Here is a 14,342-nt window from a genome sequence, read left to right as displayed (position 1 = left end):
TATGAGGGAGAATATTGGTTCCTGGACTCCCCCATTGGCTAGGCCGGCCACTTCGGCACAGTGGAGAACTTTTCCCAGAACTTTTCCCAGCAGTCCTTTGCTGCCTAGAAGCAGAGGGAGATGTTTCGGCAAATTCTGCCCTGGAGGCCAGCAGCTGCTTCCACCAGCACGTCGGTCACAGGTCCTCTGTCTGCTCGTCGCCTAGGGCGTCCTCCCGCCTGGTCTGCGCAGCAGCCTTCACCAGACCCCAGTCCGCATCACTCCCTCCCCGTTCCGCATGTAACCCTAGTTCCCTTTCAGTCGTTCAACGTACACAAGACCTGAACCGACGTATTGGGATATCAAGTTACACACCACCTATTGCTGCCACCTTCTTGAACTTAAAAATGATGAAGAAATTCATTTAAAATTATTCTTACATTAGTATCTGCAGTTTATAATGTGGATCATCCTTCAGATCCTTCAGCAGCTTCACTCCTGAGTCTCCTAGTTTATTCCTAGCCAGATCCAATTGTCTCAGGTGATAGGGGTTTGATCTCAGAGCTGAAGCCAGAGCAGCACAACCTTCATCTGTGACACCACAATCACTCAACCTGTAGAGAACAATGACACACATTAAGCCTATATCCAAAAGCTTAACATAACCACTTAAAATGGTTGTCAATGTTGTCAATATGAAATACATACAAATACTCTTTTACTCTTTTAAGCATATTACTCCTGTGTTAATCAAACTACATTGGTTACCCATACGATACAGAATTCATTTCAAAGCATTGTTGTATGTTTTTAAGGCTCTGAATGGCCTAGCACCAGAGTATGTTACTGATTTAATCACTCGCTGTCAATCCAGTAGATCTCTTCGCTCAAATGATCAATTGCTCCTCATGGTTCCGCAATCTCGTTTAAAATGTACAGGTGGTCGGGCATTCTCTGTTGAAGCTCCTAGGCTCTGGAATGACCTTCCTCTGTCTGTAAAATCTTCTCCTTTATTGGGTGTTTTTCAGAGTTCATCTGTTTTCTTTAGTATTTGAAAATGCTTTGTAAGCAGTGTATGCCATATGTTTGTATTGTTTTAATGCTTTATTTTCTTTTTCTCTTTTATATTTTTCTGTGCAGCACTTTGGTTCCACTTGTAGTGTTGAAAGTGCTCTATAAATAAAGTTGAGTTGAGTTGAACTGGCAACCAGAATAGGTTATGAATAGATATAGAATAGATATGTTCAAATTTATGACACTTTATGAAGAAGTCTTGCAGCATTTTGGACTAGCTGAAGACAAGCAATTTGAGACTTAGATATACCACAGTATAAAGAATTGCAGTAATCTAGTGGAGACGTAACAAACACATGAACAGCCATTTCTAGAGTTTTGGGAATGAGAGAGCCATGTTGATTTTATACAGTAGATGAAGTTGATAGAAGCTGGATCTGATTACAGAGGAAATATGTTTGTGAAATTTTAAAGGCTGGTCAACAAGAAAACTTAAGTTCCGCACCCTTGAGGATTTAAAAACGGACAGACTATCTGAATCAGGGCTTATAGACTGAGAATTCTCATTTGGGCCGAAAAGAATAAACTCTGTCTTATCTTCGTTTAGGAAGAGGAAATTTTATGCTAGCCAAGGCCGTATTAAAGCACTTAATGTTATTTTCTGATTTTCCATGACCTAATTTAAATTGAGAACTATTTACGGTTAATAAGATGTTAACAAAGCATAACACAGCATTATCGAACTCATTACATATGAGCTAATTAAACAATAACACTTTGTTAATTACAGTGACAATGAACCATGGAAGCGAATCCGAGCACTGATGATACTTTGGATTCAGTAGTAGAGGTGTGAATAAATTCTAGACATGTCATTCTTAAAGCCCATGTTGCAGGTTAACCACCACTGTCGATTAATGGGTACATAAATCACTCAAGATATGTATATCATTTTTAAAATGTCTCAAAAATGGTCTTAAAGACCTTTTTTTACGGTTTTGGTATTAACAGGGTTTTTTTCGCAATTCGGTGATGACGTCACATTGGGGAGAAGTGGAGGAAAGGTAACCTCTCAGCCTAGTATTATGGTGCGTTCAAGCCATCTCGTATAGATCGTATTTACGAGCTGAACGCACTTGAACGCCACCACAATGTCGTAAATACTTAATAATTAAATGCATGGTCCGAGGAGAATGAGTGGAGAGTTGGTGAAGTGTCCTGGTGAATTGCTATATCATTTAGCAACGCAGCAATGAGCACTGGAGCTAACGTTAGTCTACGAGCAGCAGTGCACAATAACGACACATTTTTTTTTTTTTTACTGTCTTTGAATAGCACCGAGTGAAAAATCAACGTTTTCTTTATATCTAAGCAGTGATCATGACGTTAGTTCAGATAAGTACCGGTAACCTTTGTCATAGTGTAGTACTGGTAAACTTTGTCTTTGTCATCTAGAAATAGAAAGCATCATGCTAGCTATATGGGCGTTTATAAGCGTTTATCTCTTTCTCCGGTGAAAATGTTGCAAACGTAGCCGCCGCGTGTCTGTCGCTGTGTTTGGCAGGTGCTTGTGTGGGCGCCGGCGGTGCCGTCCCATGGAAACTGCGTTGGAAAGCTTGTGCTGTAGGGAAGTGAGTGCGTTTTGGTCGCTGGTCGAGGAGCTCACCCCGCGACCAGATGTGACGTGCCTCACTCAGCATCCAGAGTTTTTACACCAGCACAAACACAGTAGTTCACCATTGTCAATCTACCTACAATATATTTCTATATATTTATCTATCTAGCTGCTAGCTATCTATGCTAATGTTATGCTATCTGGCTGTCCATCTATCCATCTATCTATCTATCTATCTATCTATCTATATCTATGCATTTATCTATTTATCTATAATCTGCACTATCTGAATACTCTCATCTGCTACTCGTCTCTATAGTCACTCTCAAGGCAGGCTTTGGTAAATTCTCTCCCCAACGTGACGTAATGCAATGCATTGTGGGGGAAAGGAGAGTCGTTGCAAACCGCTGTACTTTTTCATATTATATTCCGTTTTGTGATACCCAACAACATAAAATACAATGGATAACAGTTTAAATGTTTATTACCAATAAGTAAATTGCACAAATTCGTTGAAAAATTAACCCTGCAACATGGCCTTTAACCCTCTGAGGTCTGAGCTGTTTTCTGGGCCCTGGAGGTGTTCTGACATGCTCTGACATTTCTGGTTATTTCTGTTACTTGTGACATTTTCATGGCTAAAGTCTAATTACACTGTATTCAGCACAAACTCTGCTACAATAATATATCAGCAGCATGTATGTAAAAGTTTGTAGTTTTGAGATAATGACATTTATGCGTGGTTTTTGAAAATACAAAAAAAAATTCTCACTGAAATAAGGCCATGAAACCCATACTGATTATTTCTTCACAAGACTTTTGAAAATTGTATGACGTAGCCTAGAATATTTGCTGCAAAACTATGTGAAAATCACCCTGACTGCTCATTCAGATAAGACAATATATTGATTTAAAAATTTTACGACGTGTTTTGTGTGAAAAAGCCTTATGCGAGAGCTCATTAATATGTAAGCTTTTCTCACCTGAGAAAGACAAAGAACCTCCCCTAACGGCCCTATTAGGAGCTATCAGGCCCCTATCATTCTGAGCAACCTTGCACAATACTGTAAATGAGGAGATTTAAAAAAGAATGGCTTTTAAATTGTTTGGATTTATTTACAACACAACATAATCCAAAGATACACAACAAATGCCAAAAAAGCACTTCAAAGACAGAGACCTTTGTGCCATTCCTAAAAACATTGTACATACCTTTCATTTCCAAGATTTTCACTTTACCATGTTCACGTACTGAGACTCATGTGAATGTTGAAGTCCTCAGTGGCATCTGGGACCTGAAAAAAAAAAAGTGAACATACTGATATCAAGAGAAAGGCCTGCACGATTTTGGAAATAAATATTAGATTTTTCTGGTTAAAATTGCTTTTTAAAATTCCTTTTTAAAATTCACAGAATACACACACACACACACGTTTCCAACGATATATAATATAATGAACACCAGGTTTGTTGTGCCTTGTAGACATAAGGTATATGCGCAGTGCGGATAAAATAATAATAACAATAAATAACCTATAGCAGCCTATAAATCTTCCAAAAGATTTCAGTAACAACTAAGCTAGAGAAAAATATATTGATTATCATGTTACTTCAAATGTTTCCATCCGTTATGATGATATGAAATGAGATAATAATAAAAACATGAAGCCGTTTGGTGCGTTTTGCTTTCATCCAAAATATGATACATTCAAACGCGATCGCTTGCAAAATATGATACATTCAAACGCGATCACTCTCAAATATAAAACATTATGGTTACCATAAACATATCTATGTTTGAGCAGATATCCACAAACACAGTAAACACGGGTCTAAATATTATAATATTCCCCATATATCTAGCAACAGTTCAGCTGCAACGTGACATTTATGCAACAATAACAAACTAGGCTATGTAAGAATTTCTTACCTTATCTTTCTTGTCTTCAAATCGCGTTCTTCTTCTTCTGAGGTAGCCTAAATCCAATGTAAGCTCAGGCACGTCTTTCAAACTCGACGAAAAGTGAAGTGAAGTGTTTTGTTGTTGAGGTAACGAGCGCGTTCGCGTTCCATGTGGAGATTTGCATGTGAATATCTTTTGCGCGAGTAGGCGTGGCCAAATTAACTGTAATGAGCAAGCGTTTGAGAAGCTGGACATCTTGTTGGTTTTATACAAATTACTTAAACAGAGAATATTTGTTTTCGTTTTGAATCCGATCATTTAAAAGTACACACTTAAATGTTTATAAAGGTATATGGCTCATAAATGTGTGACAAGTATTCGCTGAGTTTTGTTTCAGTTTATAGACGTGCTCAAGAAACAAAAGTTCACCGCGACGGAGAGGCAGAAAGCACACCCTGTTTATTTTCTTTATTTTACAAAAGCACAATGTTTTGATTTGATTGTAAGTGGACACATACAAAAGGAGAAATATCACAGATTCTTTTTTTATATTTATTTTTTCTGTATGACCATAAATGATGGAGTAATTTAAGTTTATAGTGCTACAATGTGGAGAAAATCCGGCAAAACGCGTCGGCGCGTTTGTCGACCTCAGAGGGTTAACCTACATACAGTTGGAAAACAGAATATAAATCGAGCAACCGAACACACATCTCCAACCAGTGGCGTAATTTTGTTTTAAAAAGTAAGTGGGACAGGTGTTTGGGGTTATGGGGGGAGGAGGTTGCTATACAATGTTAATACAGATATGTATAATATATGTATACAATAACAATTTTCAGAAAAAATAACATTACAATGTCTTAATTTTGTCATTGGTTTGGAACACACCAGCTTATTCATAACATAAAGGCTAACATATTCATTCTAAAAGCTAAAATTGTCTTCAGGGGCCTTTAAGTGGAATTGTTTCTTTGGTATGTGATGGTATGATTATTCTTCAAAAAAATCTTTTTTAAAATAAACAAAGATGAATTTGAGTGATAGTATTTTCTTTATTAGATTTGTGATATAATGTTATCATGAATTATTTTGGCTATGATAATCATTTAATGATAAATCTGATATGGTGACAGCCCAGGTTCATGTGAAACGCACAACCTCTTAAGCTGCAGCTACACATTTTGGGTCTGTTTGCACAAGCATAACAAGGCAAGCTGATTTACACTAAACATTTGTGATTTAAAAAATCCTCTTCACTGTAACCTGCATCTGTTGTCTGATATGTAGTTTGTCCGGTTTATTTAACTGTTAGTTTTACTTTCTGTTGGGGAATAATAATTTATTTAGATCAAACTTTTTCTCTTCACTCCTCACTGCCAGGAGGATCTGACGGTAGAAGCAGGAATCTGTCACTGAACTGCAAAATGGGGCTTACACCAAAGGATATATTGTATGCACTATCTACATATTAATCCTTATTCACTCCGAGCCATTATGGTAGAGATGATCTTACCACAGTGTCTCCAGTTTACAATGAGGATTCGCCAGTCCAGCAGAAAAGAGCTTCACTCCTGAATCTCCTAGTTTATTCTCAGACAGATCCAGTTCTCTCAGGTGTGAGGGGTTTGATCTCAGAGCTGAAGACAGAGCAGCACAACCTTCATCTGTGACACCACACTTCCTTAACCTATAGAGAACAATGACACACTTAACTGTCTCAGATCAGATCAACAGTCTTCATTATTTAAAAAAAGCACACATCTCCATGTTTGATGTAAGTGAGATTTACCATGTTATTTGTGTGTGTGTGTGTGTGTGTGGGGGGGGGGGGGGCATATATAAAAACGTATATAACAAATTATTTATATCACATTAAATAATGTGTAAAGATTATCACAGAAAAAAATATGGATATGATGGTCATTAAGGATGAATTCATCATGTTCTTCATGTATCAAAGTCCTGACTGCTGAGATTGTGTTTAAAGTAAAGAGAGTGAAGATGTTGATTGTATCACTTTACTGAGGAGCAGCTCATGTGTTCAATCATTTACAGATCAATCACTCAATCACCTCAACTCAAGAAAGAGATTGAACACAGAAAAATATTATTCCTTATACTTAATTTAAACCGAAGTGATATTAAAATGAATGAATGGTAATCATGTCAATTCCGAATTCTTTTAATGAATGTAATTAGGATTGTCCCGATTCCTCTATTACATTTGAGTACTCGATTTAAAAAAATCATTGATTGCAATTTACCCGTGTCGAGTAACCGGCGAAATACCACAGACAAAAATCCATGAACCGCATTATTAGACCATTTTCTAAGGCTGCACAATATATTAAAACCTTTTACAAAGCAAACTATGACATAGTGCTACTGTGAATTCACAAAGGCTGCAATTCAAATAAATAAATATATGCCTTGCGGGTTTAATATTTCTCAGAGCTGCTATATTTCTCAGGATCTCGGAGAGGCTTTGTTCACAGTAAATGCTGCTCCACATGAACTGTTATCATTTACATGAGCTGAGCATCTGAAACTCCATTTCTGCATATGCTGTGAGTTTAGGTTGCTTATAACAGTCATCTGGGAACACAATGTGCACCATTTTATAAACCTATGCCAACACAGGAGAATACGTCAATATCTTTTGTAATATGCGAACTGAGACATCAAAATAAAAGTTTAATCACTGTGTTTCAGTGTGCATGTTTGATGTCCAAATATTCTTGTTCAAGAAATGACAGTGACCGTAGCATTTCTGTCGTCAAGAAGTTTAAGATTAAGTGAACATTTGAATTAAATGTCTTTCGTCCAATATTAGATAGGGATGTGAGCTTCTGTAAAGTGGGAACACAACAACCAGGCTGTTGGCACCCTCACCAGGCATTTGTTATTATACATAATATGATTGTTTATACAATATGTATTATAATATGTATTTTAACAGTGTTGTTCTACAAATCTTGTGTTTACTTGCTTTTGATACCTTATTTGAACCAAATACTACCGTCCCATTGTTATGTTATGAATGAAGCATTTATATCGCACTTTCATATGTACTACTGTACACCCAAAGCGCTTTACAATCATATCAGGGAATTTCTCCTCAACCACCACCAGTGGTTGTTATATATGTATTTTTAGTCATTTTATAGACCAGTGGTTGTTGTATATGTATTTTTAGTAAATTTAATAGGTCATTGTTTGCTTCAATCCGATTACTTGATTAATCATCAAAATAATTGACTGATTACTTGATTACCAAAATAATGACATCCCTAAATGTAATAGTTTATTCCGTAATTTCATTCTGTTACTTAATGAATAAATGAAATTATAAAATTGACAGTGACTCAGTTTCATGCAAGAGTCACGTATGATCTTACCTCAGTTCCTCCAGTTTACTTTGAGGATTCTCCAGAACAGTAGAGAGTAGCTTCACTCCTGAATCGCCTAGTTTATTCCCATACAGATACAGTTTTCTCACATGTGAGGGGTTTGATCTCAGAGCTGAAGCCAGAGCAGCACAACCTTCATCTGTGACACCACAATCACTCAAGCTGTAGAGAACAATGACACACTCTTCACTCTCTCAGATCAACAGATACTTCCTTATCAAAGAGAAACGTCTTGGTTACCTATGTAACCCTCGTACCCTGAAGGAGGGAACGGAGACAAAGTCGACGTATCGACCGATTGGGATCACGCTTAGGGAGCCTGTCATCTTCGAGCATTGTTAAAACGAGCCATTGCACACATTGGTGTGCGTGAATTGCATCTTGCGCCCCGCCCCGCTGCGCAGGTATAAACACGGAAGCGAATGCACGCACCACTTGTTTTTCACCGAGGAGTCAGTAGTAGAGCCCGGAGTCAGTAGTAGTGGCGAGGGGACTTTGTCTCTGTTCCCTCCTTCAGGGAACGAGGGTTACATGCGTAACCGAGACGTTCCCTTGCAGTCGCTCACATTCAACATAGTCGACATATTGACTGATTGGGATATTGTGGAAGATACACACATGGACTGGGCGAATTATCAGGCAGTACAACATATGGAATGTCACTGAGGTGGCTCCAGCAATAACGGGGGGGGGGGGGGGGGGGGGGGCTCATGGAGCCGTACCGTGGAGAATACACATATGGGATCACCGTAGGGATCACAACATATGGACCCAGCCTAGCACAAGTTCCACCAGTGCATATGAGAGGTAGGCCTAGCATCTGGCGCTCCGCCACGTCCAATGCCGCGGGGGGGTGTGGAGGAGCTCAACAGAGTTCGGCCGAAGGGGAACTCAACTGGAGCAGAATGGCGCACATATCCAGTCCATAGGAGGGGAATGGCACAGCAAGCCGACACATCGAGCGGGGCTTACGGTGTTAACTGGCTTCTATGTAAAAAGAGCACACAGGAAGCAACCAGTTCGACACATAGGCTATAGAATCTAGCGAACGTGTTAGGTGTCACCCAGCCCGCAGCTCTTCAAACATCTGTAAGTGAGGCACCCTGTGCCAACGTCCAGGAAGCGCAGTCCCGGGAGACAAGGTGCATCTTGGGATTCATACGCCAAAATGATGGCATCCACTATCCAGTGGGCCAACCTCTGCTTGGAGACAGCCTTCCTTTCTGCTGGCCTCCGTAACAAGTTCAAGTTCCGTTTATTTCTAAAGCACATTTACTACCGGCCGCCGGCCGACCAAAGTGCTGTACAATAATTACAATATAGATACACAAGAAAGAAACAATCAATAATTACTTAGAAACAATAAAAACAGGATAAATTACATGTTAAAAGCCGAGACAAACAGATGAGTTTTGAGAGCAGATAAAACTCAGATAAAATAACAGACGAAGAGCTAATCTGAGGTCCTGAGGCTTTGCGTTCTGTCCACATATAACCGCAAGGAGCGGACGGGACAGAGAAAAGCCAGGGCTGGGTCTGCCTCATCCATGGGCAGCGCTTGTAGGTTCACCACCTGGTCTCGAAAGGGAGTGGTAGGAACCTTGGGCACATATCCAGGCCGGGGTCTCAGAATAACGTGAGTTTTTTTACAGACATTACAGACACGATTTGTTGACCGAAAATGCGTGCAGGTCCCCTATCCTCTTGATAGAGGACAAAGCAAGCAGGAGAACTGTTTTTAAAGACAGAACTTTTAACTCAGCTGTCTGCAGAGGCTCAAATGGAGGTCTCTGCAGTGTGGTTAACACCAGAGATAGGTTCCAAGAGGGTATAGAGGGGGCACAAGGCGGATTCAGTCTTGGGTACAATGAAGTATGGCTGTAGAAGCCGGTCTTCATATCGGCCAGAGGAACCGGCTCTATCGCATCCTTCGCCAGTAAGACAGGGGCACGTTCGCTCAACACCGAAGTGTAACGAACGCCGCTGAACTTGAGCAGATGCCGGGCAAACTGAATCGTGTAGCCAAATCTGATGGTATGGAGGAGCCAGCTGGACTGGTTAGGAAGCACACTCCAGGCTTCCACAAACCGGGCCAGGGGGACCAGAGGCACCACAGACGTACCCGTAGTGGGGCAGCGAGGTGGAGGACAGGGACCTGGCTCAGAAGGCCCGGGGGCGGCCCAAAGCGAGGTCTGAGTGGGCGATGCAACACTTACCTGTCTCCACGGTAGCAGGCATAATCAGGTCCTCGAACCGCACTACCGGGTGGTGACACAAGAGGGGACCGAGGGGTGCAAGGCTTTACAGGGTCGCACACCGCCAGTCGGTGAATGGAGGAATTTGCTCTTGAGATAATTCAGGTACCAATCTCGGAGGAATGGTAACCATCTGAAGAGCTCGTTCCCCCATCCCTGGGTGGCCTGTGTCAGGGAGACTTGGTCTTATACTTGTCACCTGGCTTGGCAGTGTCTGACACAGGCTGGGCCGCCCTCTGCGATGAGCAGGCGGAGGAACTGCCACCAGCAGGGAGATGGCAGCAGCGGGCCACAGGGGCAGGATGTGTCGGGTGGCCTCTGTTTGCGCTTGGGTGGTAGAGAACTGTTGGGCGCAGCTCTCCACCACGTCGCCGAACAGCCCAACCTGGGAAATTGAGGAGTCCAGGAACCGAACCTTGTTCGCATCAGCCAAATCCACCAGGCTGAGCCAACGATGGCGCTCCTGGACCACACCAGGGTGAACATCGCTAGACCAATCGCGCAGGCCGCAACGCTCGTGCTCCGGAGAGCCAAGTCGGTTACGGTGCGGAGCTTACTCATGAGCGCACGGTCTAGGCTACCCTCGTGCATGTCCATTAGTGCTTTGGCCTGATAGACCTGTAGCAACGCCATAGCATGCAAAGAGGAGGCGGCTTGCCCACAGGCTCTGTAAGCTCTGTCCATAAGAACAGATGAGAACTCACAGGCCTGAGGGGTTAGACAAGGATCCCCCATCTTAGATGCCGCGGCCTCCTAGGGCTGTCGCGGTGAAGGATTTTCCCTTGCGGTATTTTGAGTGGCTCAATAGCACGATATGCGGTTTTACTGCATTTATTCATATTTTGATTTATTTATATTTATTTGTTGCTATATAAATAAGTGTCATGATGTGGTCAGCATGCACAAAAACGAGTACATTTTCAGTAACCAATAAACCGAAACTAAACAGCGTCTCTCCGCATTGAAATCCTGTCACTCAGCGCACAGTTGTTATGGCAACGGACTGTCTTTGAGTGAGTCATTAAACCATTCATTCAACAACATGTTCAAAAACGCTGATTGATTCATTAAAATATAGTAATGAAACAAGGTTAATTATTTTTAACTTTGAGCTCCACTTTTCAAGGCTCAGCTAACCAGCCATGCGTTGCATGTGTAACGCTGAAGCTTCACTTAATAGAGACAAATGGCATTGATTCAATGCGTGACTCACTGAGTTTTGTTTCCCGCGACCGCGAGTTCCTCGCGCTGTGGATGCTGACCAGCGCTGTGACTGACGCCATTCATGGTAAATACCCTTTATTTTAAACGTTAAAAGGGTGACAGGACAAATATTTAACTTTCCTTCGACACGGCAAGTGACGGCAACCTTTTCACGAATATGACTTGACCTCAAAGACAGACGCAGGTAATCGCATGCGCTCAGTCGATATCGATATCAGATCACTCTGTTTAGGCTTAAGTGCAAATCCACGAAGCCTCTGTACAAATCACCATGATAAAACCATGATCGCCGCGTCTTATTATAATTATTAACTTATTTAACATTCAAACATTCAATACACATGCACGAAGTTCAAAACAAGAAGGGTAGCCTTATGAAAAAAGAAAAAAGGCGAATATCGCGGTTGCTGCGGTTACTTGAATTCCTCTGCAGTTGGCTTGTCAGTAGCGCGGTACTGCAATATTGCGGTTATCGCGACAGCCCTACGGCCTCCGGACACAGGTGTGCCGCGACAGACCGATCCACTAGAGGGATAGCCTCGTAACCCTTCACCGCTCCTCTGTCAAGGGTAGTGAGGGGGGAAGAGATCTCCAGGCAGTTTCTGGCATTAAAAGGTGCCGTCCATGACCTAGTAAGCTCTCCATGCACTTCAGGAGAGAAAGGTACTGAGGCGGTGGGCTGAGAACCAGCGTGGCCCACCCCGAGAAACCAATCATCCAACCGAGACTGAGCGGGACACGGTGGAGGATTCCACTCGAGCCCAACAGCCTCGGCGGCCTGTTTCAGCATAGCTGACAACTGTGGATCTGGCTTGGGCAACGTTACACTCCCCGAAGGGAATAACGCAGCCAAATCGTCATCTCCAAAGGTCAGCTCACCCTCCGATGTTGCAATCGGCATCCTGTCCGAATGAGACGTCTGGTTTGTCCATTACAGTGATGGAGTATTGAGGAGCCCACAGGGAATGGTTACCGGGCGGAACCTCCATCCCTGTTCTCTGATCACCCATCCCACACGGCACCCTGGGGTGGGGCGTGGTAATGGGGACTCCACCTTCGCGGAAGGAGAGTCTCAATCTCAACACTGAAACAGTCATATTCCCACAAAGGGAACATGAGCCGTCCACAAAAGCTGCTTCAGCGTGCTGTAAACCCAAACACGTGATGCAACAATTGTGACCATCAGAGGGGCACAGGGAAACGCACGGGCGGTAAAACATCTTGAAAAAGACGCAAACGCACCCGTGTTGCTCTATGAGAAACCTCTCACCAGTGGCGGAGCACACAGGGGAATGATCGCAGGCGGGGCAGGGCGTGTGATGCAATTCACACACCCCAGTGTGTGCATTGGCTCGTTTTAACAATGCTCAAAGATGACAGGCTCCCTAAGCGTGATCCCAATCAGTCGATACGTCGACTATGTTGAAACGTAAGCGACTGAAAGGGAACCAATGACATAGGCTCAAATAACCATGTTATTTGGATCTTGGTCTGTGTCACAGAATACAAAACAATAACACCTGCAGTCAAAATCAAGCAGGAAAAAAAATCTTAATTGTATGTTCATAATTTGTGCAATATCTATTTTGTAAAATAATGAGTTCAATAGGTGAGAAGAAGGAGGGAGTGGGTGAGGCAGAGCAAGACAGAGGAGAGAGAGGGGGATGAGGAACCGTCTTCTGTCAGCGGCCCATGCCGGCTCTCACTTCATATCAGGGAGAAACTGTAGGATTTTATAGCTGACAAGTAAAATTAAAAAATTAAATTAAATTAAAAAACAGCATCACAGGGAAAGCCATGCAACACCCTCAAACTCCTATACCACTGACACAAACACTTGCTACCCATGACCCCCTCTCTAAACTACAGTTTGAAGTGTCTGTCATAGGAAAACACCATGTGTTGTCATAAGTAAGAGACATGTCTTCTCATAGGATAAGAACACGCAGTCTCAATAATAATTAAGACACTGACGTGTCATCAATGTACTATAGCGTTTCTCCATGTCATAATCTGTGAATTTGACATGTAGATTTTAAACCTGGAAAAAAATCTCTACAGTATCCAGTTTTCTCCTACAATAAAAAATAATGGAATGTGTTAATCCTGACTGTGCTGAGATTTAGTGTGTTTAAAGTAAAGAGTTTCTCGGTGTGACTATCAGTACTGCAGTATCAAGTTAATGAGGAGCAGCTCATGTGTTCAATCATTTACAGATCAAACACATGAACTCACAGCAGCAGGAGAAATAGCGCAAACACTTCAAACAGAAATCTATTAATTCTCTTACATCTTATGAACAAACATGAAATTAATTTAATGAATTTGATCAGGTTGTTTCAATAGTTTTGCTTGTAATTAATGTAATAGTTATTTTCCTGCATTTTATTTCATTTTGATTATACTTTATGAATTCCCAGTGACAGTATCATGCGAGAGTCACGTATGATCTTACCACAGTATCTCCAGTTTACAGTGAGGATTCTCCAGTACAGCAGAGAACAGCTTCACTCCTGAGTCTCTTAGATTATTCCCAGACAGATACAGTTTTCTCAGGAGTGAGGGGTTTGATCTCAGAGCTGAAGCCAGAGCAGCACAGCCTTCATCTGTGACACCACAATCCCTCAACCTATAGAGAACAATGGCACACTCTTCACTCTCTCTGATCAAAACAGAAATCTTTGTTTTTCTTAATTGTTTATAATTTGTGCAATATCTCTTTTTTTTAAACAATTAATTCAATATACCAGTAAGTTTAACTTAAGATAAGAGATCATATCTCTGTGAGTGAGAAAGATTATATAAAACTGATAAAATGGAATACATTGAATACATCTGTTTTTTCCCCTAAATATAAATGTATTAACAATTATATTAAATTAAAATTAATATAAAAAAGTCTAAATATAAATGTTTATATACATGTATTTTAAATGCAT

At 41.5% G+C, this 14,342-nt stretch overlaps 1 protein-coding gene across 3 annotated transcripts in view; it reads right to left on the bottom strand.

Moving 5' to 3' along the window:
* The window catches only part of LOC311091357 (protein NLRC3-like), a 40,686-nt gene that overhangs the window by 1,841 nt on the left and 24,503 nt on the right, over positions 1-14,342 (bottom strand). For 2 of the 3 annotated variants that reach the window (XM_084127276.1, XM_084127275.1), the window contains exons 9-12: positions 13,859-14,032; positions 7,913-8,086; positions 6,028-6,201; positions 420-593 (exon numbers count right to left, since the gene is read on the bottom strand). In XM_084127276.1, the coding sequence (XP_083983402.1) occupies positions 420-593; positions 6,028-6,201; positions 7,913-8,086; positions 13,859-14,032 (696 nt within the window). Of the gene's footprint in view, positions 1-419; positions 594-5,778; positions 5,901-6,027; positions 6,202-7,912; positions 8,087-13,858; positions 14,033-14,342 lie in introns of those variants that run through there. The other variant, XM_084127277.1, reaches the window with a different exon arrangement.

The sequence above is a fragment of the Abramis brama genome (assembly GCF_963993115.1).
Source record: "Abramis brama genome assembly, chromosome: 10".
Classification (NCBI taxonomy): Eukaryota; Metazoa; Chordata; class Actinopteri; order Cypriniformes; family Leuciscidae; genus Abramis; species Abramis brama.
The sequence above is the reverse complement of the archived record's forward strand: the minus strand, read 5'-3'. Positions and strand labels throughout refer to the sequence as shown.